Source organism: Apteryx rowi, unplaced genomic scaffold (assembly GCF_003343035.1).
Source record: "Apteryx rowi isolate R43461 unplaced genomic scaffold, aptRow1 scaffold_3, whole genome shotgun sequence".
NCBI lineage: Eukaryota > Metazoa > Chordata > Aves > Apterygiformes > Apterygidae > Apteryx > Apteryx rowi.
Genome location: NW_020449418.1, coordinates 9,626,435 through 9,651,792, shown reverse-complemented (window position 1 = coordinate 9,651,792; position 25,358 = coordinate 9,626,435). Strand labels below are relative to the sequence as shown.

Here is a 25,358-nt window from a genome sequence, read left to right as displayed (position 1 = left end):
AATTTCACAGTCCTCTTCCCTCCCCTTCCCCCTTCCTGATATTTAATGACTCCAGTCCTGTTCTTGGTCTTCTTGATACCTTATCTTTAGGTCAGTTTGCTCCTCCTCCTTTTGTGATTTGAATGAAATCGCAGGTAGGGTGCTCTGTAACAATGGACACATATCATTCCCTTAACCCTTGTTCTGGCACTACTGGTGCCTGCTTGCTTGCACATGCTCACACACACGTGCACGCACACACACACACACACACACGCACGCTCTCTTCCATTCATCCTTTGTTCATAACCCGTTTTAATACTTCTGTTATAAATTGCTGCATTCAGAGTCATGGAGTAATGTGTCTGGTTCCAATATTGTCACTTCCACACTGCAGCATTTCTCTGTGCATCTTGCAAGTTGGTAGCTGGGTTTCTTCAAATGCATCAAATAGCCTCCTAAAAGCTGTACAACCAGAAATGCTTGATTCCCTTGTAAGAAGGGATGTGATTGACACTGGGATCTCCCTGCTGCAGGTTTATAGACTGTGAAACTGGTAACATTGACTTGGTCATATTTGTAGTGGAATCACTTAAAGGATACGGTCCAAAAGAGGTATTTTTACATTTCCTTTCTGCATTTCCCAGCCAGAAGCATGTGCTGTGCAATGAGTCTAGTGTGTTCTGAATTTGTATTTATTAGGCATACAGACACCAGTTCTGCAGCACGCACGTGGCAAGGCTATTTCCTTCAGGGTGTGTTGCATTTGCCAGCATATGGGGGGACCTTCTGCCATGTAGGTTGGCTGTATCTAACTTATGCGCTTGTGCTGCACAGTTAGGTCCACTATGTTTCTGGGCATCTACAGACTGCGAGAAAATCTGCCTCACGTATCCTGGACAAGTCTGATCTCACTGCCTCGGTACTGCAGGATTGCTTTGCATACAGATGACAACTTGCCTGTATGATCGTTTGTCTGGCGCTTCCAGAAATCAGGCATCCAAGAAGGATCTTCTGCTGACTGTGTTGCCTAAAGACTAGAAATGCTGGACAAATAAGCAAAATCCTTTCCACAGCTGTCCCCTTGCCCAGACAAAATTTTCCAAGTAGAGAAAATGGGTGTATCCAAGAGTTTTTGATAGTGATGTTCATTTCCATAATTTGCATGTATGACACTCTTTGGTCAATAAAGTAGTTGGGGTGAAAACCTTTGCGCTGACAGGAGATCTGGAGYTCTCTTGTTGGATTTGCCTTGGATGGGTAAAGCTGACCTCCGTCCTGTAGTGATTTTATGTGAGTCAATAATTTTGCCTGTGAGCTGAGTGGAGGCTGGTGTCATCCCAGAGGCGTTGTGCCTGCGTACATCATGTGCTGGTGTGAGCGTTAGCGGCGTGCAGGAAGTCTTTCCTGCTGCTGGGGCAGAGGTCCCGCAGTGGCTGACAGAGTTGAAAACCTTGACTGCTAAATGATTGCTAAAAACCGCAGTGCTGAATCTTTTATCATATAAAATTGATGCCAGAGCTTTTGGAAAGTCAGTAGACTGTCCTGATACTTAGAACATTTCAACAGTGATGTGATATTTCATATACAGGGAACGCTTGCTGATGTCACTTCAAAGTTACGCTCACGCAGCTACAGCAGGGATTTTTTTTCCTATCCAACTTTTCTGGAGGAAAGGGCAAAATTTGATCATATGCATGTGATGATCCAGGAAAGAAAATGGATGCAAAACAATCTCTGAAGTTATTTCCTTTTTGTGTAATGAATAACTGCTGCATATGGAGTTACATGTATTGTGCACCATTGACTCAAAAAATGTAATTTTGTTGTTTTGACACATCTTTCTGACTTCATCTAAAAGTTGTTCTCTGTAATTTTTTTATCTGATACTAACCTAAGCAATGCAATTGAAATGCCAAACTCTTACCTATCTAATGTAGACTTCCTGTTTCTATAGCAACAAAACTCATCCTTGTACTTAATGAAGGAATACCGGAGTGTGAGTAACTATGACTTTGAGGTTTAGGAAAACAAACAGAACTGCTTTATTTTTGAAGATTAGAAAAATAAAATAGAAGTGACCTCTTTGCATAGCATAAGAAATTGCCTAAGCTTGGGATGCTTCATTAGTAGGAATGAAGCCATATTAATGTCATAAGAAGCTCTGTGCTTTAATCTTGCTTTCCTAATTAAAATGTAGAAGCCTTTTATAGCAAGTGAGAGTTTTTGAGGTTTTTTTCTCCCCTTCCTTTCCCAAAGCTGGTGTGTCTGTGGTTATGCTAATGAAAATTTGGGCTGCCTCACCAAATTTTTCTTCTGTGTTGGCAAAAATCCATCCATAGTTTTTGTCATTGGCCAAGGGGGTGGGGGACAGGGAGAGAAATCAGTGTGTGGTGTTTAATCCTGTGTTTGATTTACAAGCTAGTTCCTGGTCAGCTAGTTTAAATCTCTATTACAGTGATAAATGCTGAACAAGCTGCAGATGAGAAAGCGAATGAATGAGCAGCTATCATCTCCTCCTCTTTCTATTGTCTTATGGCTTTTCAATTATAATTTTAACAACCATTAAATTGTAATTTAAAACATCCCAAGGAAAAACAACAATGCTGACAGCAACATATCATGACGACATGTATGTTTATGAGCCTATATTTCTGTATCAGCTTGCTGATAGGTACTACACAATACTTGTGGCAGGTTTATTGTACTTAATTATTGATCTGTGGAAGTGAACATAGGTAAATGGGAAATGTGAAAGAGAGAAGTCTATTATAATTTTTACTGGGGAAAAAGTCATTTATGTTAGAATATATTTGCACTAGACAGTCCAATTTTATTGCTATTTCTTCTGTGATTTTTTTTTAAAGTGTTTCTGATAAATTCATCTTCATTTCTGGAGACTGAATAAATGTGTAGCCAGAATTCAGGGATTTTAAGGAGGCTTTTATCTACTGAACTAACTTGTCACAAGGCAGCTGAGACAACCAGTCATAGCGATGATGGTGGTAAATTGCCCTACAGCAAAAAGAGGGGTGGGGGAGAGAATAAAACAGATGGAAGGCTGTCTTGTTGGAAAGATCAAGATTAACAATTACAAAAACAAAAAGAAAACCCAGAATCAACCCACTCAAGCAAAGTCCAGCTTGAAACTGGCTGACTCGTAGCGTATTAAACTGGTGGGCAGGTGGCATCCCATATGAGCTGAGAGGCTATATCCTGTTGAGAGCTGTGCTCTTCTGTCTCCTCGGCACTTTGATTGGGAAGACATGTGGTGTCTCTGAGAATTGTGAAAAGGCTGGACCTGGAGTCACTGGATTATGTTTTACCCTTCATTCTCCTTAAACAAATATTTTACCTTTTTGTAAAACTCTTCCCTGGGCACAGGCTGGAAGAAGGTTTGCGGTTAGGGTACAGCAGATCTCCAGGAGATGCAATGGGTTTATGGAAAACCCAGTGTCAGCACCACAGCCAGCTGGTAGCGAGCTCCTCTATTGCTGCTAGGGTATCTGAAGCCTAAATACACAAGGAAACAAGATTTATGTGGTCATACGTAACTGTGGCCAAAGGTCTCAAAGGACACTAAGTCCGTGAAAGTTCATGAAAATAGGCAGCTGGCCAGAGGGGAGATACTCTGTTGGCACCTTCGCCAATAGGGGACTAATGCATCTGCTTGTGCTCTGTGTTTCAGGGATCGAGCTCTGTCCTCCTGGGCACCGGTTCATGATCACGATGGTGGCGAGTTTCATCGAAATGGCAGGGCAGTTTCTCATGCCTGGGCTGGCTGCCCTCTGCAGGGACTGGCAGGTCCTGCAGGCAGTCATCATCTGTCCTTTTCTGCTGATGCTGCTTTACTGGGTGTAAGTATTCTTCCCCATGTCAAGTCACAGAACGTGCAAGCTCCTAATGCTGAACTTGGGAGGTGCTTTTGATAGATAAATCTCTCCCTTTGTTCTTCTGTTCACCTTTTGCAAAGATGTGACTTTAAGATGAGAAGTAATAATTTTATAATTTACTGTAGCACACACACTGGTTATGTACTGAGACAGGATGGGAAGTCAGGAGAAAGTTCTGTTTTGGTGAGCAGAAAGTTGTACTTTGTAACTGCCCTCTTTTAAGACAGGACACCTTTCCTTTAGCCATCTGTTCCCCTTTAAAGGTGGAAAAAAGATTCTCAAGAGGATGCGTCTCAGCCTACGTGTTGTCAAATTGTGGCTGTATAACTAAATTTTCCCCTTAAAATCTGTATTGTGGTTCTGGGCTGCCGCTATTGGTTTCTTCAGCCTTAGTTAGCCAAGCTAGGATAAAAATAACACATATCAGCAAGGGTCTGCTGTGAACAAGCACATGTGGAAGTCTAATATACGTGAGGTACCCAGCTCCGAACTGGACTCCCTAGTAGATTTTGCCCAAATTAGTAAATGCTGGACCAAAGTCTGCATTGCCAGTCTCCATCGGGCTGTGATAGCACATGATAGTTCCCACAAATAATTCGCTCTTAGGTTTCTTTTACTACTTTCCGTCAGCTGCATTGGGGTTGCTGTTCAGCTTTGTGCTCCAGGTTTGATACCATCAATACTGAAAGAAATAGGGTGGCTCTTACTGGGGGCAGGTTTGTCTCCACCAGGACTTTATAAACCTCCCTAAAATCTCTCTTTGTTGTTCTGYCTTAATAGTGACACACAGTGGCGGCATAACACAACAGAGGCCTAAGAGAACAGTATTGTACAATACCAGAACAGTGAAAAAACTCTAGCTAATTCATTTTCAAGGTAACGCTAAACAAGATTAAAATATTTAGTTGTTACACACTGAAAAATGGCAAAAACAGCCATCGCACCATGTGGAACCAAGTTGCACCTTGCCAGACCCAATTGCTAGTTGTAACCTGTAACAGGTTACAACATGTAATAATTTGTCACAATATGTAACAATGTCTAAAAGTCTTATATATTTTTTTCCTTCTACTGCTTATTGCAGTAGCCCTCAGTGGGGATTTCTCTATCTAGCCCTGAGCTCACAGAGGCAGACATGTGACAGCTTGGGCTGAGTGCAAAAAGCAGCACACAGGAGAGAGGTACAAACAAGGTCTTTTACAAGAAAATGGCTTTTTTTTTTTTTTCCCACCATACAACATCTAAATAGTCTCATCTTGTTAGTGTTATCTTGATGATGGATAACCTGGAGTCTTCTTGCTTGTGTATGGTACTGTTCTTGTAAACCTTTCATCTGTTATACACATGCAAACGCCCACGAAGGTCAGCTCCAAAACTCCCTCTTGGGATGCTTGCCGCCTGAAAAGCAGTATAGCCACCACTGGATAAGACCCAAAATGGGACAGAATATGTACAGGTATTTGTTTCTGAAAGGACAGTAAAATGGGGTGAAAATGTCTAACAAACATGATAGACTAAATGGGCAAAAGTAACTCCTCGGCACTTTTATGGAGGTAGCATGTTTTCCACGTGCCGAGTCCAGATCTGATAAGTTCTTGTTGAAAGGTCTTCAGGGACCTCTTCACTGGGCAGCACTGAAAGGGATAGGAAATGCTGACATGTATTCCTAATCTGCATGACCTTTGTGGCATTTTGGCTGGACAGGATAGAGAACACAAATATATCCCACTTATATAATGTTGATATGACAGCTTGATAACTAGTAGTAATAGCCAAAATATCAGGATTTGCATAGCCTGTTTTTTTTCACGTTTGCAGAAATGGACTGTGATTAGGTTGGCTGTTTAATTATACTGCTGGTACAGTATGCACTTTTCCACTTTTCTCTTCCATCTGTTGCATATTCTCTGGAAAGCATTACTGTTTTATTGCTTCTCTCCTTTCATCCCCTCTTCCCCCAGCATTGTGTTGGAGAATAGAGTGTGGACCCTCAGCGTATGTTACAGATGAAGGAAAAAATTTGTAACAAAAGAACTGGAAAACTACACTTCAGCATTGCTTGCTAACTACCCACAGTGTACCCAAAGCAATTAGATCAATAATAGACACTGTGACAGCCCCCTATGCTCCCTCCACCTTCCTCCTTTCTCAGTTCACTTCTGTCTCCTAATGCAAAAGAGCCATTTGCCTCTCCATGCTGGGGGCTAGCCCTCTCCCGTCTATATATTTGCTCTGCTGCCAGGCATATGCAATAAGAGGTTATACTGGTCCCTAGCATCAGGATGCCTGAGCAGAGCTGGGAGTTGGGCACCGATGGAGGGAAAGGGGGAAGCAGATCTCTCTAGGAAGAAGGTCTGGTGGGCTGTGACATTTGGAAACTGAGCTGATGCCCCTTCTCAGTTCTCAAGTAATTCTGGAATAGGAGAGAGGCACCTGCTTAAGCCCGATGGGAGCACAGGGGCTGGTGGCATGCAGATTAAAATACATTAATAGAAGATGGGCTCCTTTCAAGTGTATGTTTTTAGATCAGTGAGGGAAGGGGAACTCCAGTTCTCCAATTATACAGGGGTATTATTTCCTCTCTCTTGTATGCAGCAAGCTCCTGATAGGACTTTGCCATGAAGGTCAGCAAAGATACTAATGATCTAAAACAAATTCCTGCTTTGCTCTAAATAAAAGAGGTGGAAAAAGCTGGCTTGTTCCTTTCTGGTGCTGTATGATAGGGTTTATCCTTGCCAAGACACAGRTCTTGGGTTGTAGTGACTGGAATCATTTCTCTGGGGTAGAACTCTAATTTACACACTATGCCTTTTCTATGGGCATGGGTTTGCTTTGCATCCAAACTGGATCACAGTTCTCCTTCCAGCTATGCATGGCACCTGCCTGGCCTTTTTACTGACTATCTAGGATTTTTCTCTACTGTTAGGATTTTTTGGATTTAGGATGTTTTTTTTTCAGTATCCTTCCCACTCCTCCCCCCTCCTCTCTCATGAGCAGCAGCTGTGTAACAGGAGATGAACATTTCCCTCCACCCTCTGTCCTTTCCTTCATCTGTGGAAGGTTCCTTTTTTCCTTGCTGATGAAGGAAGTGGAAGGCTATCAACCAGCTGTCCGCAGTCAGCTCAGCTTGATAATCTGGGAGACTGAGCAACTCTACCAGTGTCCCTCAGCAGAAGGCTTTCTCAGCTCCTTGCAAAGAGAGCTCCAGAAGGAAAGACACCAAAATGAATTAGTGGGGAGCAGGGAGAGACAGAGGGAGAAAGCTGGTTGGTACACGCTTCTTTCCTGACTGAGAAAGAAGAAGAGAGGGGGAAAGAGTAGTGGTCTTGTAGCAGAGCGGCATTTAACCTTTTCTCTGTCCCATGGCAAATTAGTATGTAATGCCAGGTGATGAGGGATGCTGTTGTGACCAAATTTCTGCACAAAAGTGTTGCAGCCAGAGTGTTGGCTTTTTTGGCTTTTGATTTTGTTATGATGCTTAGTTTGGCAAAAGTACGGGTGTACAAAAGACCATTTGCAGCAGGCTGCGTACTCGGCAGGTGAGCTCATGCCGTTGCATGGAGGAGGGTACTCAGGGTTTGCACTTGCTGTGCCTGATATCTTGGGGGTGAAACAATACAGGAATTAAATGATCCTTAAATGAACTTCCTGCTCCTCACACTGAGTAGTGAAACAGGCAAAAGACCTGGAATTTCCATACTTCCAATCTGAGAAACTTATAGGAGCTGGGAGGCAGAGACAGCTTTTGTCCCAGCAACTGGCCCCATGATGGCGTTTGAGACTGGCTGTTCTTGCCGTTCTCCTCCTTCTCCTACAAGCAGGTGTTCCCCATAGGTCTTGTCATTTGGGATCTGTAACCAGCTCAGTCTTCAGAGCATTCCTGCTGAGGTGAGAAGACTCACATAACAGGCAGTGAAAGTTTTTTTTTTTTTTAAAGAAGAAAAAGTGGAAAGTGGAAGGTCCTTATCCTAAAATACAAACCTGATTGAGAGCAACACTGTTTTCAGCAAGGCTGTGTGGAGCCTAACCTGTGCTCCCTTCTTGGACAGGAGCCAGAGGTCTGAGAAAATCCCCTTTATGCCACCTCTGATTTTACAGTGTATTTGAAGACTGTCTACATAGGTGGTGTTTTAAGGCTGGGGTTTTTTTGGTGCCAGCTTTGAACATGCTTTATGGCTAGTAAGCTTAGATGCCAGCAAGCTCATAACCTGGGCTCTCCCCAGGCTAGTATTATTTTCAGAGTCCCTGGTGGGTTTGAAGGACCTCTTTCTCAGCAGCTAACACCTTCTGCCCAATAGAAGCGGTTGTGCACAGGCAAGTGGGAGCAGAAGGGGTAAGAGGTAAATGATGTCTTCTGTCCTTGCATCCACTGTATTTTGGTTTGCAGGGTGGACCAATATCAGCCCTTTCTCTGAAAGACAGAAGCATCGCCCCCATTTAATTTAGCATTAATAATGACCTCCAGCCCAATTCTTCAAAGATGGACGTGTGACCCACTAGCCTTCTCCTGTGGCCCCTTGATTTTTACATATAGTTCTTGTCATTTTGTAGGTAAAAGAGCACCTTGCTAACCAGTTCATTTCAGACTTCAATTTTCTTCCTTCCTGTGTTCAGTGTTCCTCATTTGCTGCTCTATTTGCTTTTCTGCCTGCCTCTCTCCTAGTCCACTTCTTCTCCTCCCTGCACCCCCTTCCAGTTTCTAGGACCCCCTCCTGGTCTCTCTGACCTGTGATTTCCTTGCACACAGCCTGGAACATGGTGCTGCTCTCCCCTTTTGCTGGGAAGATGGAGAGGAGGGATTGCTTCCCTAGAGGGAAAGCAGGTAGCAAAGTGAATCCAGACCTTTCCCTTCCTTTTCCTGAAGTTGCTAAAACTACCTCTGTGCATGAAATGAGGCATTTATGTAATTGCAGGGTTAAAGGTCTTCCAAGTATAAGCTGAAAGCCACCTTTTCATCACTGGCTTTAGCAGCTGCATTGTAAAAGAAAACGCATTCCCTCATTCATCCCCCTGTTATCAACTGCAGGTTTCACCACTTCACTCCCTGCCAGATCAGAAGCTCCATGGCTGGTGTGGTCTTTTCTGAAAAGTATCTAAAGCAGCACAGCTAATACTAGAAATAACAGTAGAGGTTGATGGGGCATTGCACTGCGTGTCCATTACTGACCTGTACCATGGAATGACAATAGCTTGAAGGGAAAGTGTCTACCCTGCAAGCCAATTTAAGAGCCATTGTTGTTGTTATACAATAACTTTATATTGGCTACTGTATAATTAGCACATTTCTTGTTATCAGATCTTTTGTGTGTGATTTTTTGGGGGGCAAGGGGGATGGGGGGGCAAGAAGGGGGAAGAGGTGTTTGGCTTTTCTTTCCCAGTTGCTAAGCTGACTGTTCAAAAACTGCAGCTTTAGACTAGTGACTGAGGCTGTCCTCTCTCTGGAGCCAAGCACTGAGAGCTTTGCATTCAGAGAATTATTAATTTTTCAGAATATACATTTGCAATACAGGCCATTCTGCAAGAGAATATGCCAAAGCATCTGTGCAGTACCAGTGTAGTAAATAAGCTGTCAAGCTGAATGGCTGTCATCATTGCTGTTATATATTTTTATTGTCTTGGATCAATTGGATTACAGGCTGACAGACATCTTTTTTTCTCCTTAAGAAGAATACTGTACTTTTTCTTTATCTAGGATGAAGTTTTCAATAAGGGTGTTGTCCAAGCTGCATTAACCTTAAAAGGTGGCAGTGTAATGGTGTAATTGCTTGCTCCACTGCTTAAAAGTATAAGAAATGAGACTGCATCCATGGCAAAGATAACTGCTTTGTGGTGGAAATCTGAGATTCATTGGGTATTTGAAGTTTAAAAGAGTTGCTAAATTGGTTGTTAGAAAAGTTTTTCAGAAGATTCGTGGAAATGAGGCCCAAATAAGAAAGAAAAATGTGTTTGCAGCCATGTCTGGAAGTATCCATATCTGTGAAAGTGGGTTTGGTTGTTTTTTTTTTTTTTTTTTTTTAATATCTATATGCTCCTTTTGGTTGTGTGTAAAAAATAAACTCATCTGAAAAAACAGGGAAGGCTGAGCAGTTAAGCTAGAGATTCAGGTGAATATCAGCACTTGAAGGAAATAGCTGGATGAAGAATAAACTTTTCTGCTTGTAAGTAATAAAAATATTACTTTTCTGTAACTGTGTGTGTATGTATATATTTTTAAGGTGACTCAGATAATATTGTCTTTACTAGTGGAAACTTTTATAGCAACAGCTAAATGTGATTTGGAGCATACACAATACAGATCTGAATAAAAAAATGCCTTGAAATCTGCATATGAGGGAGAAGATTTTTTACGTGTTTAAAAATAATTAAAAATTTTTTTGCATTATAATCCTAAAAATAACTCTTCTCCATCCCCTCCACATCTTCACAAGAGAATTCAAATCACTTCTGTCAGCTGGAGATTTTTCTTCCTTCTTTGGTCTGAATTACCACATCTTAATTGCACAACTCATTTATTCTGTGCTTGGCAGCAAATATCTATTGCACACAGTGCTTCCTCCTTCTCCCAGTTCTATCAAAATTGTACTAATAGGCAACTCTTCTAATATGTTAGAAAATTCTAATATGCCCTATTTCTAGGTGATAGGATAATACCTGTGTCATTTGTGAATCAGCATAAAAGAAAACATGATTGATTTGCATATTGTAAATCTTTTTTCTGTTTATTTGTTTTGTAAGTGGTACTTCTGCTTTCTGAAAACGAGAACATAGCATGTAAATGGTTAAACAAACCGCTAGACATGATTGGTTCTTTCTCCAAGAGAAACTCAGAAGTGACCCTAATGTGTTTTCTTTAAAGTATTTTCCCAGAGTCCCTACGGTGGCTAATGGCTACACAACAGTTCGAGGCATCCAAGGAACTTATCCTTCAATTGACTCACAAGAACAGGATGAACACAGAAAGCGATATCAAAGGAGTGGTGCCTGGTGAGTAGAACAGACAGCCACAAATCAGACCAAGGAAGGCCAAGCAGATGAAACTGCTTGTTCTTCTCTTAAAGTTTCCACATGGCATTACTGCCCAGAATTAAATACTCACTGTCTGTAAAGTCATCCTATTCATTCATTTTGCTTTTGTTGAAAAACGGTTCCAAATCCCAGCACTGTCTTTACAACCACTTGGCCTATTGAACAGTCCTAGCAGTTATAGTCTCACTTTCCAGTGCTGTATGTTTTTAGAGACATCCCTTGAAGAATTTTACCATGGCTACAGAGTGCACCATCAGCTATGTGTGCCTCGAACTTATGTATTAAGAATGCTCCTAATTGAGACCGTGGCCATCACAAAACATTTATTTTTGTTGGTTTGGAGAAGTGACAAAAGCACCAGTCCCATGGCAGGTCTAAAATGGATTACAGACCTTTCCCTAAGAGTCATTTTGCTTTTCTTTCCTGTAGTGTTTGAATTACATAGTTTTGGGGGGTGGCGGGTCCTGCAAACAGTAGTGATAGGGTAGACCGTTGAGAAACTAAATCATTGTTCTTTGGTTTACTGATGCTTTTAAAAAGAGCAGGCTATTGTTGTCCCTGGGTTTGTCACCGAAATAGTTGTGCTGCTGTTCCCCAGAGTGCCTTGCCAAAGAGCCTGTGTGCATGGCTCCTCCTGCTCTGTAATTATAACAAAGGAGAAGATTTTCTGAAGCTCCTTCATCTCACTGCTGCCCCTGCTAAATTCAGTTCAGGCTCCCCTTTTCCTTCTCACAGTGCCCATGAATACCTATTAAACAGTGTCATTTGTATTCTGTATCAGACTACCTACTAGTCAGAAAACAGTTTAAATGTTTATTTTTCTGCGTGTTTTCATACCTGACCCCAGTGGCTGCAGGGAGAGCTCACTCAGAAATCTCTGCTCCCCACCTGCTGTTATGAGTGAGGCTTTCCATGCTTAGCTGGTATTTACTGGCTAAGATCTCTGCGGTAATATAGCTTAAGACATGTCAGTGCTAAAGGTGTCTGTCTGCACTGGAATAGATTTCACCCAGAATGGAAAATATTCACTGTTCCATAACAAAAATTAACTGACTGATGCCTAACAAATGAAGCAGTCTTTCTCAGTAATGTGCTTAAAAGTGAAGGGGGAAAAATATCTTTGGGTTTGTGCTTCATCTAAGTATTCATACCAAGGTCACAGCTGTGATTTTTGTCACTGGTGCTGCAGTTGGCACTATTGTTTTAATTCTCGTTTGCATGTGGATTGCCTGTCTGGGGTCACAGTGCCTGGACTTGCCTCACCCGTGACATGGCTGTACAGTGTAAATGATCTTCTGGAAAGGTTCTGAAAAACTAGCAGGCAACTGAACTGCCATTAACCTGGCGAGCCCCATCTCCTCCTTTTTGTAGATCTCCCCTGTAGTGTAAATGAGGAGGAATCTTGGAGAAAACTTGCCTCTGAGGCAATGAAATGCCTTGCAGTTGACCCTGGAGAGTCCCAGCCAACTCTAAATTTGGCCTTTCTCAGCTAGTCGGCTTCTGGAATTTGCAGACAAAATGCAAAAAATGTATTTTTAGGAAAAAAAATTAAATTACCTGAATTTCCTTTAAGGGAAAAAAGACAAAGGTACAATTGTGTTCTAGAGGGATTTTTTAAAGCCATTTATGCTGATATTGTCCATGGAGGAATGTTAAGTATCAAAATGGCTTTATGACTGTTATTTGTGACCAATTACATTTTCCAGCAGTTTCATGGTAGGGGCAAACTCCTGCTAAAGAGGGACTTTCTTTCATGTGGAAAACAGAATATTATTTGCACATCTTGATGCAACAGATTCTCTGCCTGCAGCAATACATTAGCGCATACCAGTTGTCAGTACATTACCCTTTGCAAAATTTCCTGAGTAATACAGAACATGCTTATTTCTGCCTCCTTGCTGATGACAGTGTTTTTGGTTTTGTTGTGTTCTGGGGGTTTTTTTTTGGGGGGGGGGAGGGGGTAGGCATTTCCTCCTCTTTCTCTTTTTTAAACTCAGCAGTCCCACATGTTAAGGCTTTTCTGACCCAGCTCTAGTGTGATGCTGCATTTTTGTAGGGGAAGTGAGGGAGGAGCAGCATCAAAAGGATGAAATCAGCTTAACTAAAGATTTTGGAAGGACCTTCTCTCTCATTTTAGGTGCATGGCAGGGTTGACAGTTTGAATAAGGATTGTGGAAAGGTAGAAAATCTGAATGAAGAATTTGATCAAGCAGCAGGCTCTATGTCTTTCAGTGGGTCTATAAGCAGAAGAAAGCATGCTTGTGTGTTATAGTCACATAGGCATAATTGTTGTAGTAGGGAATGGGTAAAAAGCTTATACTCATCTGTGAGAAAGGATGCTTGATTTAGCTTGATGCAGGTATCTCCTATTTCTGCTTTATTCCTTTGTTGAGTTTTCCTATGTGGAGGGTTTTTTTGTTTGTGATTGTTTTGTTCTCTGTTTTCCATCTGCAAAGGCTGCAAATTGTTTTGCTTTAGTTAGGGTCCATTGTGTTGCCATTTATTGGCTCACTGCATTGTCATAATAGCTTTGTATGATTGAGTTACTCAATACAGTTAAATGATAAACTGCTTCCATACAGCCCCTTCCAGCTGGAAACCCTCTTGTACTCGTATGTATCAGTCAAATTAGTATATCCTAGATAACAGATAGTTATAGGAGTTACAGTAGTTGCATATATGCCCTTTTTTGGCAGCTGATAAAAGTTCCATAATAAAAAGAACTAGGATTCAAGTGGGTGAAGTACTTCCGGGATTGAAGAAAAAGCATTTTTGAATTGCAGTCCAAGCAAAGAACAGGTTTATTCTCCCTTCTAAACAGCCACACCGTTCCCACTGCCTGCTGAGAGCTTCTCCTGGTCCCTTTGGTTATTCCGTCCATAGCTGAAACTGCCATCAGCCTTCTGTAAAGCCTGTTTGCTCCATAGAGAAATCACCCACATGTTGGGGGAAAAAAAGAAAGGAAAATTATCTGATGTTTTTGAATCAGTCCATTGGATGAGAGCAGCTTGGCAGTGCTCTTCTAAGAGATGTCTCTGGAGAGAACAAATGTCTTGACAGGGGTCCAGTTGCAGTCGAAAGGGCAAACAGTTGTGATAACCTCTGTGTCTGGAGAAAATCAGCATGGGCAGTTGATGGGCTGTGCTTAGCCAACGAGATAGTATAGGAGTGCTGTTGCACCAGAAACAAATTAAAGTGAGACAAGGGATCTTGATAGTTGAGAGTGACATAAATTAACAGTGGCCTTATCTTCACAATAACCTGACCCAGGGGTGTAATGCAGTGTTTGCTGTTAGATGCAAAACAAAAGGAGAGTTGTCCTCTCAGCAGTTTTTGAGCAGGTTTATTTCTAAATGATGGATACATTTTTGATTTTTGCTGGGAAGTTTGCCTTCATGAAGAGTTTTTTGCTTTTGTGCAGCCAATTTTTCGTTCACACTTAGGAAATTTAAGCATGTACTAATTAGACCTGCTTAAATCATCTCTAGTGTTTTGGATCCCAAAACTTTCACCACTTGGCTCAACATTTCACCCTCTTTCAGAAATAAGTTTCAATTCATTTTTGCATCAAGATACTGATTTTTATCCAACTGCTTATCAAAGTCTCATTTATAAAACAGGCTTGTTAAGTTTTGTTGACAAATAATTTCAAAATTTTACCCCAAAAAGTCAGCTTTAGTCATAAGAAAATGAATTATTTTGATATTAACTCAATACAGGTTTTTCACTGTCAGTTTCTTCAAAAACTTCCCCATACCTTCCCTGTCCCCCTGTAAAGCAAGAAACAAATATACATTTCAATGCGACTACAAAGCAGTCATTTTTACCTGAGCCAAATACATCTTAGGAAATGTACAGAAGAGAGATTGAATTGAAGAACAGGAGAAAAGAGTGTTTAGAGGATTTGGAAATTCCAAAGCACCAATTGTCCTCACACCATTTTAAAGGAGTGTGTAGTAGGTTAAATGGCTGTTGTGATGTTGATAGAATACATTTTTTTTCTCCCTGTGGGGCCAAGGGCTTGTTTTTTTGGCTGGAATAGGTTGACTGCTGCAAGCTAATCTCCATTCCATCACTGTATTTGGGTGCATTTTGCAATGTGCAACTTGGAAAGTCCTATCAGTAATTATCAGAATGTCAGACTTGATGCTTCCACGGAAACCCTCCTTTGTGTGGTTTTCATTGTATTTGTTTATGATGAGGGACATTTCGGACATTCCTTAGCAGAAGAATAATTGCCTGACCAGATTGAATAACAATGCCATATTTTTCCTTCCCTGTAGAGGAAAACACAAACTGGAACACTCCTGTTAGCATACAGGATGCAGACAGTCATTTCTAAGATGCAGCCAGTCAATGGAGGAGTCACAAATTACTCTACGGTGTAGAGAAATAATATTCATATAAAGACAAAAGTGGCCACAAAGATCAAGCATCCAAGTAGACACAAAAACTTAAAAGTGTAGAATACGTTCTGGAGAGGAAGATGGGGTGCAGTGCTGACAAACTGTGTGTGTGTGTGTGCATGCTTGTGTGTTGACTGCAGTGCAGAAAGCTGGGGCTTTTCCTTTAACAGAAAAAAATAATTCCTGTTCTCTCTCTCTTTTTTTTTTTGCTACTGAGCCATATACTGCCATGATTTTTATTTTTTTATACATAAACTAGATTCCAATTTTATTTTGCTGTATATTTTTATTTTTCATAACCACAAGGGCTGGATACAGCATAGTTGCATGCTTTTTCTGATTAGATAGAGTACAAAGGGAAGGGGGAAGAGACATTATGTCTGACAGTCAGTCTCTTTTTCACTAGTAGGATAGATTAACTCTCTCAAACCTACAAACCTTTGCTAATATCCTTAGGCCATCACAGCTACACCTATGCTACTGTTTTAAATACAAAGAATGGGATGGATGTCGAGTCAGGTGTATTAGCTAGAGAAGGAAAGCAAGTTCCCTTGCCGCATAATATAGGTAACTGCATGTGATGCTACTAGATACAAACTTGTTGATTATGTCCCTTTATCAGATCTGTTTCCGAGTTGTTTAATTGTGCCAAACCTAAATATCTCACGCTACTCCCAGAGGGTAGTCGGGTAAGTGCCAGAAATTCAGTTCAAACAGTTCAAGCTGCTGCTTAAATGCAACCTGTGAGTCTTTAAGGCAAAGGACTGTGTGTGGAGATTGGAGATGGAAGGGATGGAGATTTCTGTCTCAAAGAGAGTAACAGCCAATGGGCAGTGATTTAAGTTGCACACCTGTACATTACATCAGCTTACAGGTGGTCTGTGTTTCTCCTGACAGTTCCTCTTTGTCCAGGAATGGGAAATGTTAGAGTTTGTGTGATTCCTTCAGGACATGAGGTACACAGTAAATAATGAGTGCAGAATAAAACTGATCAGTTTAAGTCCTCTTGTGCTAACTAGATTTGCAGAAATGAGAGAAGAGCCCATGCATGAGCTGACTGTCCCAGGGAGGATGGTAATGACCTCTGACAATTGCAGGATTTGGAAGCAGCAGGGTAGAAGGGATGTCTCTACTGAGTATTTGCCTTTCGATGCCACTGGGAAAAGCCAAATATGTTATAAGCATCTTTTTATAAAAAGAAAAAAAAAAGAAAAAGGGTGTCAGCCTGTATTTAAGCTTGAATGACTCTTTCTCAGCAATTCAGTCCTCTACAGACTTATCGCTGGCTGCACTCCATTCAGTCACAACTTCTTTGTGTTTCTCTGGCACAGTGGGTCTTTGTCTATGTTACTACTTTTCTCCTGGAGGAGCTGATTTTACATGGCAGGAACTGAGTCTAGAGGGCTGGCAGCTCGCCCTTGTGTTTATGGCACTCTTGTGGCCCATGTGCACAAAGAGGGGAAAGGATGGATTAGTTTGGATGCAGATGTGAGGCAAGAAGAGAAGAAGCCCTAGGAACCAACATGAGATGGAGAGCAGTAGGAGGGACAGGTAATGGAGAAGAGAAGAAATACAGAGGAGAGTAGTGGGAACACAGAAATAAAAGATACTTGGAGGGTGCTTAGCAGGGCAAAGATGGCAAAGGACTGGGGGGGAATTAATGGTTGTAGAGGAAGGAAAGAGGAGAGAAGAACTAGAGCAGGGAGGCCAGTGGGACCATGACCATTAGTTTCCATCTCATCCAGAGCAAGCTATCAAGCCCAAGAATTCAATCTTTGCATTCTTCTACTGTGAAATCCACTCACAAAATATGTGCCTTATCTCACTGTACTGCCTAATTCGCTTGCTGTATCTGCTGTGGTTTCCTTTATAGCTCCAGTAGTAGACAGCACCAATGTACCTCTAGGTATCTGAAACCTCCGATATGGTTCCACACAATGCCATTAGAGGCATTCTTTGTTTTTTGAATGTTGATAACATTAGAGGAATGTAAACACTGACAAGTCAAGCATTTTTGAAGTCAGGTTCCCTGGGCAACCTTTGCTTGGCCTCCTGAAATGAAGGCATGATGATACAGCCTTTAATAACATGATTACGACCTATTTTTTCCACAGGGCATAGGATGGACGAATCAGTGCATAGGATGGACGATGCTGTGGGAATGAAGCTGTTGTCTGTTCCTCATTTGTTGCAGAATTTGGAAGGTGTGTAGCGAAGGAGGCACAGGGTTGCAGAAAGAAAGAGGACAGTCTTGGAGAAATGAAGCTGAGTACCTCCTGAAGAGCTGAACTCTTTCCCTGTGTCTGCCAGGGGTGTTCTCATGTGATGATGGAAAATTCCCTGAACCCAGACTGTTTCAGTGTGGTCGCTAATCACAATTTCTTCCATATCTGTCTCAAGCATATAATTCTGGGGCTTGATTTGCAGAACGGTTGGGCATTTATATTGACACCTGCCATGGGTGTAAATAGTAATTTCTGCAGGTGTTATATGCCAAAGATTCTGGGCAACTCAGGGCCTGCATTTCTCAAGCTATACTCCCAAAATCACTGGATGATTTTCTTGTTCTGGACATAATTCCTCTTTATTTTATCTCCCAGTATACAAAATAGGAATAATTTTTGCCTTTGCTCTTACAAGAAAGTGGTGAAGTTGCTTTCATTGATATTTATGAAGTACATGAATATTCTGACAGCACTTTAGAAATGTCTGTGAGGAAACCTGTGATTTTGTATTCACTGTGAGGTTTGGATAATAAGGCCACATGCTAAATGGGGAAGGTAAAGAGACATCATTAATAGCTGCCCATTTGCTGACTGCATTGAGCATTCTGTGGGGAAAAACTAGTGTGTGATCATCTAATTAAATGCTGTATCATAATGCATATGCACAACTGACTATTGCAATGGCAACCTTATGTCTGACATTTCCTTTATTCTTCGAGTGTAATTAGAAACATAGGATCAAAACAAATTATTGCAGTCAGTCCTCTGCTATTACAGTCACCAAGTTATATAGTTGCTTTCATGAACTGAACTTCATCTTAATCACTGTCAGCATTTTTGTTCCATGCTTCTGTTGGAAAGCTGTTTCAGAATCCAAATTGCTCTTATAGTGGAGTACATGTTAACATTCAGCTCAAATTTGTTACAGCTGTCTGGGTTCTTTTTTCCTATTTGCTCCTATTCCATGAGTATCCTTATTTTAAATATCCTGTTCTCTTTTCCCTTGATGTATTAGTAGGCAGCAGTCTTGGTGTGCTGGAGTTCTCCTGTGTCTCCTCTCCTTTTATAAACTGGCTTGCCGAGGCTTTAGCTTCTCAAATGTGGATGACCAGAATTGTAAAAGAGCACCAATATTTCATTGCCTGAATTGGAAATACCTCATGGGCATATCAGAGTGGTGCCTTGGAGTAATTTGTGATCAAGTAGTATACAACCAGGTTCACCACAGTATTTATTAAAAACTTATTTTCCAGCAGAAGCATTTGTCATTAGTCCCTGAGTACCTTACATTGTATTTTGCGTTTTCAACTCGTTTTTGCCACTCCCGGTCTCAAGCTCACTCAGTTTTCTCTGATGTCCCTTTTCTCTGCTGTATTGCTGGCAGTGCCTCACTTTTTCATCAGCAGACTTCAGTGGCACATTCGTAAGCTTTGTCCCTACCTCCTTAGTGAAATTATTAAACAAGGTTGTTGTTGTTTTTTTTTCTGAGAATGAGACAAGTCACCCCACCAGTAACCTCCTGCCATCCTGTTGTGATTTCCATTTTTCTATCCCTTATTGCTGTCTACCCATCAATAAGCTCCTTACCCGCCTCATGATTTCTGTATGTGACTTGATAGCCTTCAGTATTCCTTTAACTTTAAGCTTTTCAGAAATACAATATATGAGGCTGCTACTCCTCTGCAATAAAATGAGCACAAAGGGAGTTCATGGAGACAGAAATCCTGGAAGGTATAAATAACCCTGGGTACCAGTAACTCAGTGTGGCTGCGAGTAGGTTGCTTCAACTCTCTACATTTCAGTCCTATCTACCTCCTGCTGCAGAGATGTCATGCTCTGAGGATTGATTGAGCCTCTGTGCTGTGCTTCCATGGCTCTTTTCATGTTCAAAGAGCTACTGACAGTAACATTTAGCAGCCAGAAAAATCCAGCAGAAGTCCATCACCGCAGGACACTTGTCATTTTGGACATCCTTTTTTGGCGGCTTGATTTGAGCTTTGTCTATTTTGTCTTTGTCAAGTAATGCAGAGATGGGTGTCTTCGTTTGAAGGCTTTAAGTTATTTTATGATTTTGAAAGCCATGGTCCTGAAACACAGAGAAGCCCACAAGAATGCAGCAGCATTGAGAGTTGGAAGCTCCCATCCCCATGAGACTTTTAAAGTTTCCCAATGAATAGTTTTAATTTCCACTGAGATATAAAGAGTTAGCTTGCTGACAGTTTTCATACTGAGCCCCTGAATGGGAAGCTTAGAGTGTGTGTGGGCCCTGGGGTATGGGAAAACTCATAATGGGCCTCTGAGTAAATGGATAAAAATATTTCCTATTTTCCGCACTCGCTATTCTGGTAAATCAGTCAGAATTGAACTGTTTAATGCAAATTCCTTCAGAACTGGTGAGTTCAGTGCAGAATCAAAGAACAAATTGAGGGTGAGGGGGAAATCTTCCTGGTGTTATTCCAATAACTGACTGAAAAATGGTTTGGTTCTGTGTGATTTTAATAGGCACTGGCTTGATTTTTCTTTTAAGATCTTAACATTGACCTATCAAGTTCAGATAGCCTGAGAACTACCTGCCCCATGAGCTGGGCTGTCTCTCTCCTGACATCCCATTACAGGCAATTGGACCAGGTCCTTTTGTGCAAAGCAGACTACCTCCAAAGACAGCAGGCAACTTAAGTGAGAGCCAGTACTGTCTTGTGCAAGTCATATAGCTTATTTGTTGCTATATAAATGATATTTTGATTACCGATGATTGATTTTATGGTTCTTTTTTGGAGAACATCTGACTGGTAGATATGGAAATGAAGGATGGGGAAAGTCATCAGAAAGATAGATGATGTTGGAGACTTGGGGAGAGTCATTCATCTGAAGCAGGTGACTTGTGCATAGATTTGGTGTTTTAACATATCCAAGAGGGGGAAAAAAGATGACTGGTAGAGCCAGAAGGCTTTAAGTAGAGAGTCAGGTGCTATTTGCATTTTTTGGTCTAAAACTTGAGGCTGTTTGTACAAATATATTATCCTTGTTTTATATCATTGTAATGCAACTACATCTAGGATCTATTTTGGGACATTTTCCTATCACAATACAGGGATTCATGGAGTGTAACCCGAATCAGAGCAGAGGCAAGGATCTATTGCAGGGAGAAGGCTGTGGGAGAGGGGGTAGAGAAGAAGTAAAATTCCCCTCACGTGCATAATCCRTGCCGCTGCTGAATCAGAGGATGTATTTGCCAATTCACGTAGCTCATAAGTTACCTGTTACATGAGAGTAGAACAGCAGTTCAGTGAAAAACAGTAACATAAATTATTTTGGAAGGAGTGATTTATAGGAAATATTGAAAGGGAACCTGAGTGCACATGAGAAGGATGTGTGACAATAAACAAACATATGGATTGTACCAATAGCTGACATATGAAAAAAGCAGGAGTGGAGAATAGAATAATGTTTAGCTCCTAAGAGAAGTGTAAGTTAACTGTTGCTTCTCTTCATTTCATTTTATTAAGTTCTGGCTCAATAAAGTACATAATGACAATAAAATCTACTTCCTCTCTCCAAAGAAATAAGTGAAAAAGACCTTGAGAATCACAAAAATCCAAACTGAGAAAGCCCTAAGAATATGGCTTTGGGGACAGTCTTGTGCTGACAGAAGAGATCTTTTACATTGAAAGTCCAGATCTGGACATCCTTAGACAGTTTGAGAGTGAACCCTTATGTCCATGTGAAATCTGCACAAAATATCTTGTTTGGGTGGTGATTTTCATTGTTTCCCCCAGGCTGAAGTAGTAAACTGTTGTTTTCTGTTAAGCTTTTTCAAAATTGTGTACTTTTTCTACTACTTAGTTTGAGTTTTTCCACTGTAAAAGATTTGGCTTGAGCTCAATTATCGACTTTACAACAATGTCTTATCTTACTACTTCAGTTGTTCTGAATTATTTTGTTCCCGCTTACTCCTTTCCAGAATCTTGCTACAAAAATCATTCTGACCTTGCTCCTTGAGATTAGGTACCATCTTTTTTTATTGCCTTTTTTTTTTTTTAATACAGCCCCAATCTAGTGCTGGACCTGCTGATTGCACTTGTAGTGCAAATATTAATTGACCAATTTCCTCTCTACTCCATTTCTATTTTTATGCTTTTGTGGGCCTTGTGCTGCATAGATTCTGGGAGAATGGACATTTTCAGATAACAAGAGAAGTAGCAATGTGCTGCTTAAATAGAATCATTAATGTAAATTGTCCTTCATTTTTTTTCTTAAAAAAGCATTCCATGTAGTTCTGGATAGAAGATCAAAAGTGACCTGTGAGCAGTGAATAACGCAGCTATTTGCATCTAAATAGTGTTTCTTTGATTTATTATTTTTATGATACGATTTTCAAATAAAAGCAGGCAAACCTGTCTTTTGTTTTGCTCCTAAATTAGGGTCAATTTACTTCATTTTTTTTCCCCCTGTGGCTTGCTTTCATTTTTCTCCTGTCTTGCATCTCTTTAAGAGATTACTGATTTAGTGGGGTAAAGCAGAGGCTAGGGCAGGCCAGGGCAACTAAGGACAGGCAGGCTAATTGCATATGCATGAAGAGAATGGATACAGGGTCCGGAACAGGGCCATGTTACAGCCTTAAAAGCTGTCAGGCTAGAGAGCAGCAGTACAAGGCTTTGCCCCCAAAAAGCAGTTCCGAAAGTTAGTACTCTTGCAATGCATCGCTTTTGTGGTGTTTCTTTATAGATGCAACTTCTTACATACTGTTGCTTTAATATTGCAAAGAGAAGTTAGCTTACAGCTGCCCAGCAGTTTGAGGATATAAGGCTTTAGTTCTGAAATGCAGAGAAATCGCTGCTGATGACCCCCAGTAATCTCTCTTTAAGATAATGTCTTCTGGTTAGGGCATCCATCAAAATGATTTTTTAATATTGGAAATGCGGGAGGGAAGAGGATGAGCTGACATAATGTTCTAACCACTTCTTTCTGAAACTTTTTTTTTTTTTTAACAAAGCTTGAAAGATTCCCACACAAAATGGGTTTCAGCTCCAATCCTTTCCATGGTTTTTCAGATGTGTATTGCAGAAATGCTACAGGTCTTGTAACAGATCTAAAGACCCTGTTTGAGAGGGATCCCACACAAGCGCGATGCTGCTTATGAGGGTTTAAAACTTAGCAGAAGTCCTGATGTTTTTCAGAAAATTTTGTATCGTACTTGCCAAATTCCATAGTGCCTCTGTTTTATATAAAATGCTTTAAACTGGGAGAAGATTTGGGATCTGAAGGAATTATTGGGTAGTTCTCTAGCTCTGAGAAAGTTATTGCTGTGGGAAGCCTGGAAGAAGAGGGAAATCTGGGATGGATTTTAAGCAGGCTGTTTAGCATTTTTCTAGCTCCTGTTAGTGTAATGTATCGTGTCCTTCCCTCCAGAACATCCCTAAGAATATCTATAGTTCACAGACTAAGTTTCTCCCTCCTTTTCCCCCTGTGAAAGAATAACTTTGGTTTGGTTTGGTTTGTTTCAGAGCTGGAAAAGGAGCTCACCAGGAGACCGAAGAAGGTCTGCATTGTTAAAGTGGTGGGAACCAGGAACCTGTGGAAAAACATTGTGGTATTGTGTGTGAACTCGTAAGTCTGACATGCTTCTCTTTGAATATTTTTGTGGTTGGTGAACCGAAAGCAGTGGTAGGATATGATGGGGGAGCTCTTCTGTTTCCTAGTGTGGTTCCTTTAACCAGTGTCTCTGATAAATGATCTTGGAAAAGCAACAGCTGTGCAGATATATATATATATATATATTATTTTTTTTTTGGCAAACCTGAAGGAAGTCATTGGCCATTTCAGGAGGTGGAGCAGCAGCACCACGTGTCTGCTCAGGTGTCATAGTGCTGCAAGTGCATTGCTATGTGACGTAGCAGATCTCGCATTGCCATGTGGTGCTACGTGCTCACACATACATCTGCTGCTGCCATCCTGGGTGGGATTTTCAAAGTCATTAATGATACAGGAGCACAAGTCCCACTTGTTTACCTCTGATACAGCCACATTGCAGAGAAAAATGTTGCCTTCTAGTAAATAAAAACCTGTTCCCTTGTGTAACAGCTATCCTTGACGTGTCCTCAAAAACAGGTTATGAAGGACTTCAGCTCTCCCCAAACATGTACAGGGCACACAAGGAGAATGTACTGTCTCACACAGAGCAATGTGATACATGTGTCCTAAAGTTTCAGCTTGGACATGCTTATGCATGCAAAAGCAGGCATCTGCTTAAGGRTTTTGCAGGTTCCGGACTCTTGAGACCTTCTGTCCAAAACTGAGCACAGGGTTAAAAAAAGAAATGGATCAGCTTCACATTTAGCCTCTATCTGATCCCAGCTTCCAGGAGGGGAGTGAAATTTCTGATTTTCTCATTACATAAAATGCCTATTTGAATTGCTTTTGTGATTTTTCAAATGGGAAATGGGAGAGAAGACTGGGAATTCCCCCATTGGATGTAAGCACAGAAATGAATCCTACGCACTCTTTAATAAAAAGTGTGTAGCTCTTGTGTTGTGGCTTTCTCTTCACCACATTTAGGGCCCTAGTCTACAGCCTTCATTCCTGGAAACAGGCATATAGATCAGTCATAATCCAGAGAAGACTACCCTTGTGCTGGGTGGATACTCCCTGAGAGGCACATTGACTTCAGATCTGTCTTCAGCATATCCATTGCAGAACAACCCCTGCTTTTATGACTTTGTGTTCCTCTTTTCCATCTATCATGAGGTAACTTAGTATGTTCTGAAACACTGTGTTGCTCTTAGGTTGAGCTCGTAGATTTAGTAGCTAGTGTTAACTGTATTTATGAACGATGTTTATTTGGGGAATTCTCCCCTTCTCCCTTTTTAATTACACACTTTTGGAAATTCCCTAAATCAGAACTAGACAGTCCAAAGAATAACTTCTGCCAATAGTACATGGAAACTGTTTGCTATCCAAACAGAACATGAAGCAGATGTGTGTTTGAGGAAATAGCTTACAAGTCTGTTTTTAGGGGGTGGAAAAACCTATTTCATTTTAATTCTGTTATTCCTGCTGCATTGGACTATGCTAAATTTTAGTAACATGAGGAAGGAACAGGGACCTTTCACATGGAATGATGAGGCATTAGAGGAGATGAATGTATTTAGTTTTAAAAGCAGCTTTTCTGAGCTGCTCAGCAAGTTAAGACAACAGAGTAACTCCTGGGGAAGCAGGCTGGAGAGCAGAGTGCAGATGATACATGAATTCAGTTTATAGGACATGGCCCTAAATAGCAACTTCAGCAAGTGTGTTTGCATGCACAGAAGTGAAAGAGATATGTTATTATATTGTTAAATATGGCATTTTACTAATTAATATCTCACTTATAGGAGTAGTCGGTTATTATCTAGATATCCAAAGCAAATGATGGTTTTGTTTAAGAACAAACAGTTGTGCTGATTTTTTTTGTGTGTGGGTGTAGGGAGGGGTGCTAGTTGTTGGGGGAGGGTGTTGTTTTTGAATTATAGCATTGATTCACAAGATCACAAGTGGAATTCCCCAGGCACTGGGCTGTCATGCACTCAGCAACTGTGAATTCCCCCAACTTTTTCCATGCTTATATTAATATCCAGTTTACACTGATGGTGCTTCAAATTCCTGATATTCAGGAAGATAGAGGTGCATCAGTGTAACATACCTGCCATTTATTTTTGGAGACCTGCATCTGCACCTGCAGCTCCATGAGGCACAATTAGTTCGTCACATTAGCTTGCGGCAGGTTTTTCAGGTCTAAATGCTACAGGCAGGAGGCCCTTCCTGGCAGGGGTGCTTGTGCCATGTTGGGGGCA

The 25,358-nt window shown here is 41.1% G+C and overlaps 1 protein-coding gene across 1 annotated transcript in view; it reads left to right on the top strand.

The window, feature by feature from the left end:
* Positions 1-25,358, top strand: part of SLC22A23 (solute carrier family 22 member 23) — a gene marked incomplete at its 5' end in the record, with an annotated part of 120,001 nt that overhangs the window by 80,884 nt on the left and 13,759 nt on the right. The window contains 3 exons of the mRNA XM_026069701.1: positions 3,668-3,836; positions 10,729-10,856; positions 23,034-23,136. Of these exons, the coding sequence (XP_025925486.1) occupies positions 3,668-3,836; positions 10,729-10,856; positions 23,034-23,136 (400 nt within the window). The remainder of the gene's footprint in view (positions 1-3,667; positions 3,837-10,728; positions 10,857-23,033; positions 23,137-25,358) is intronic.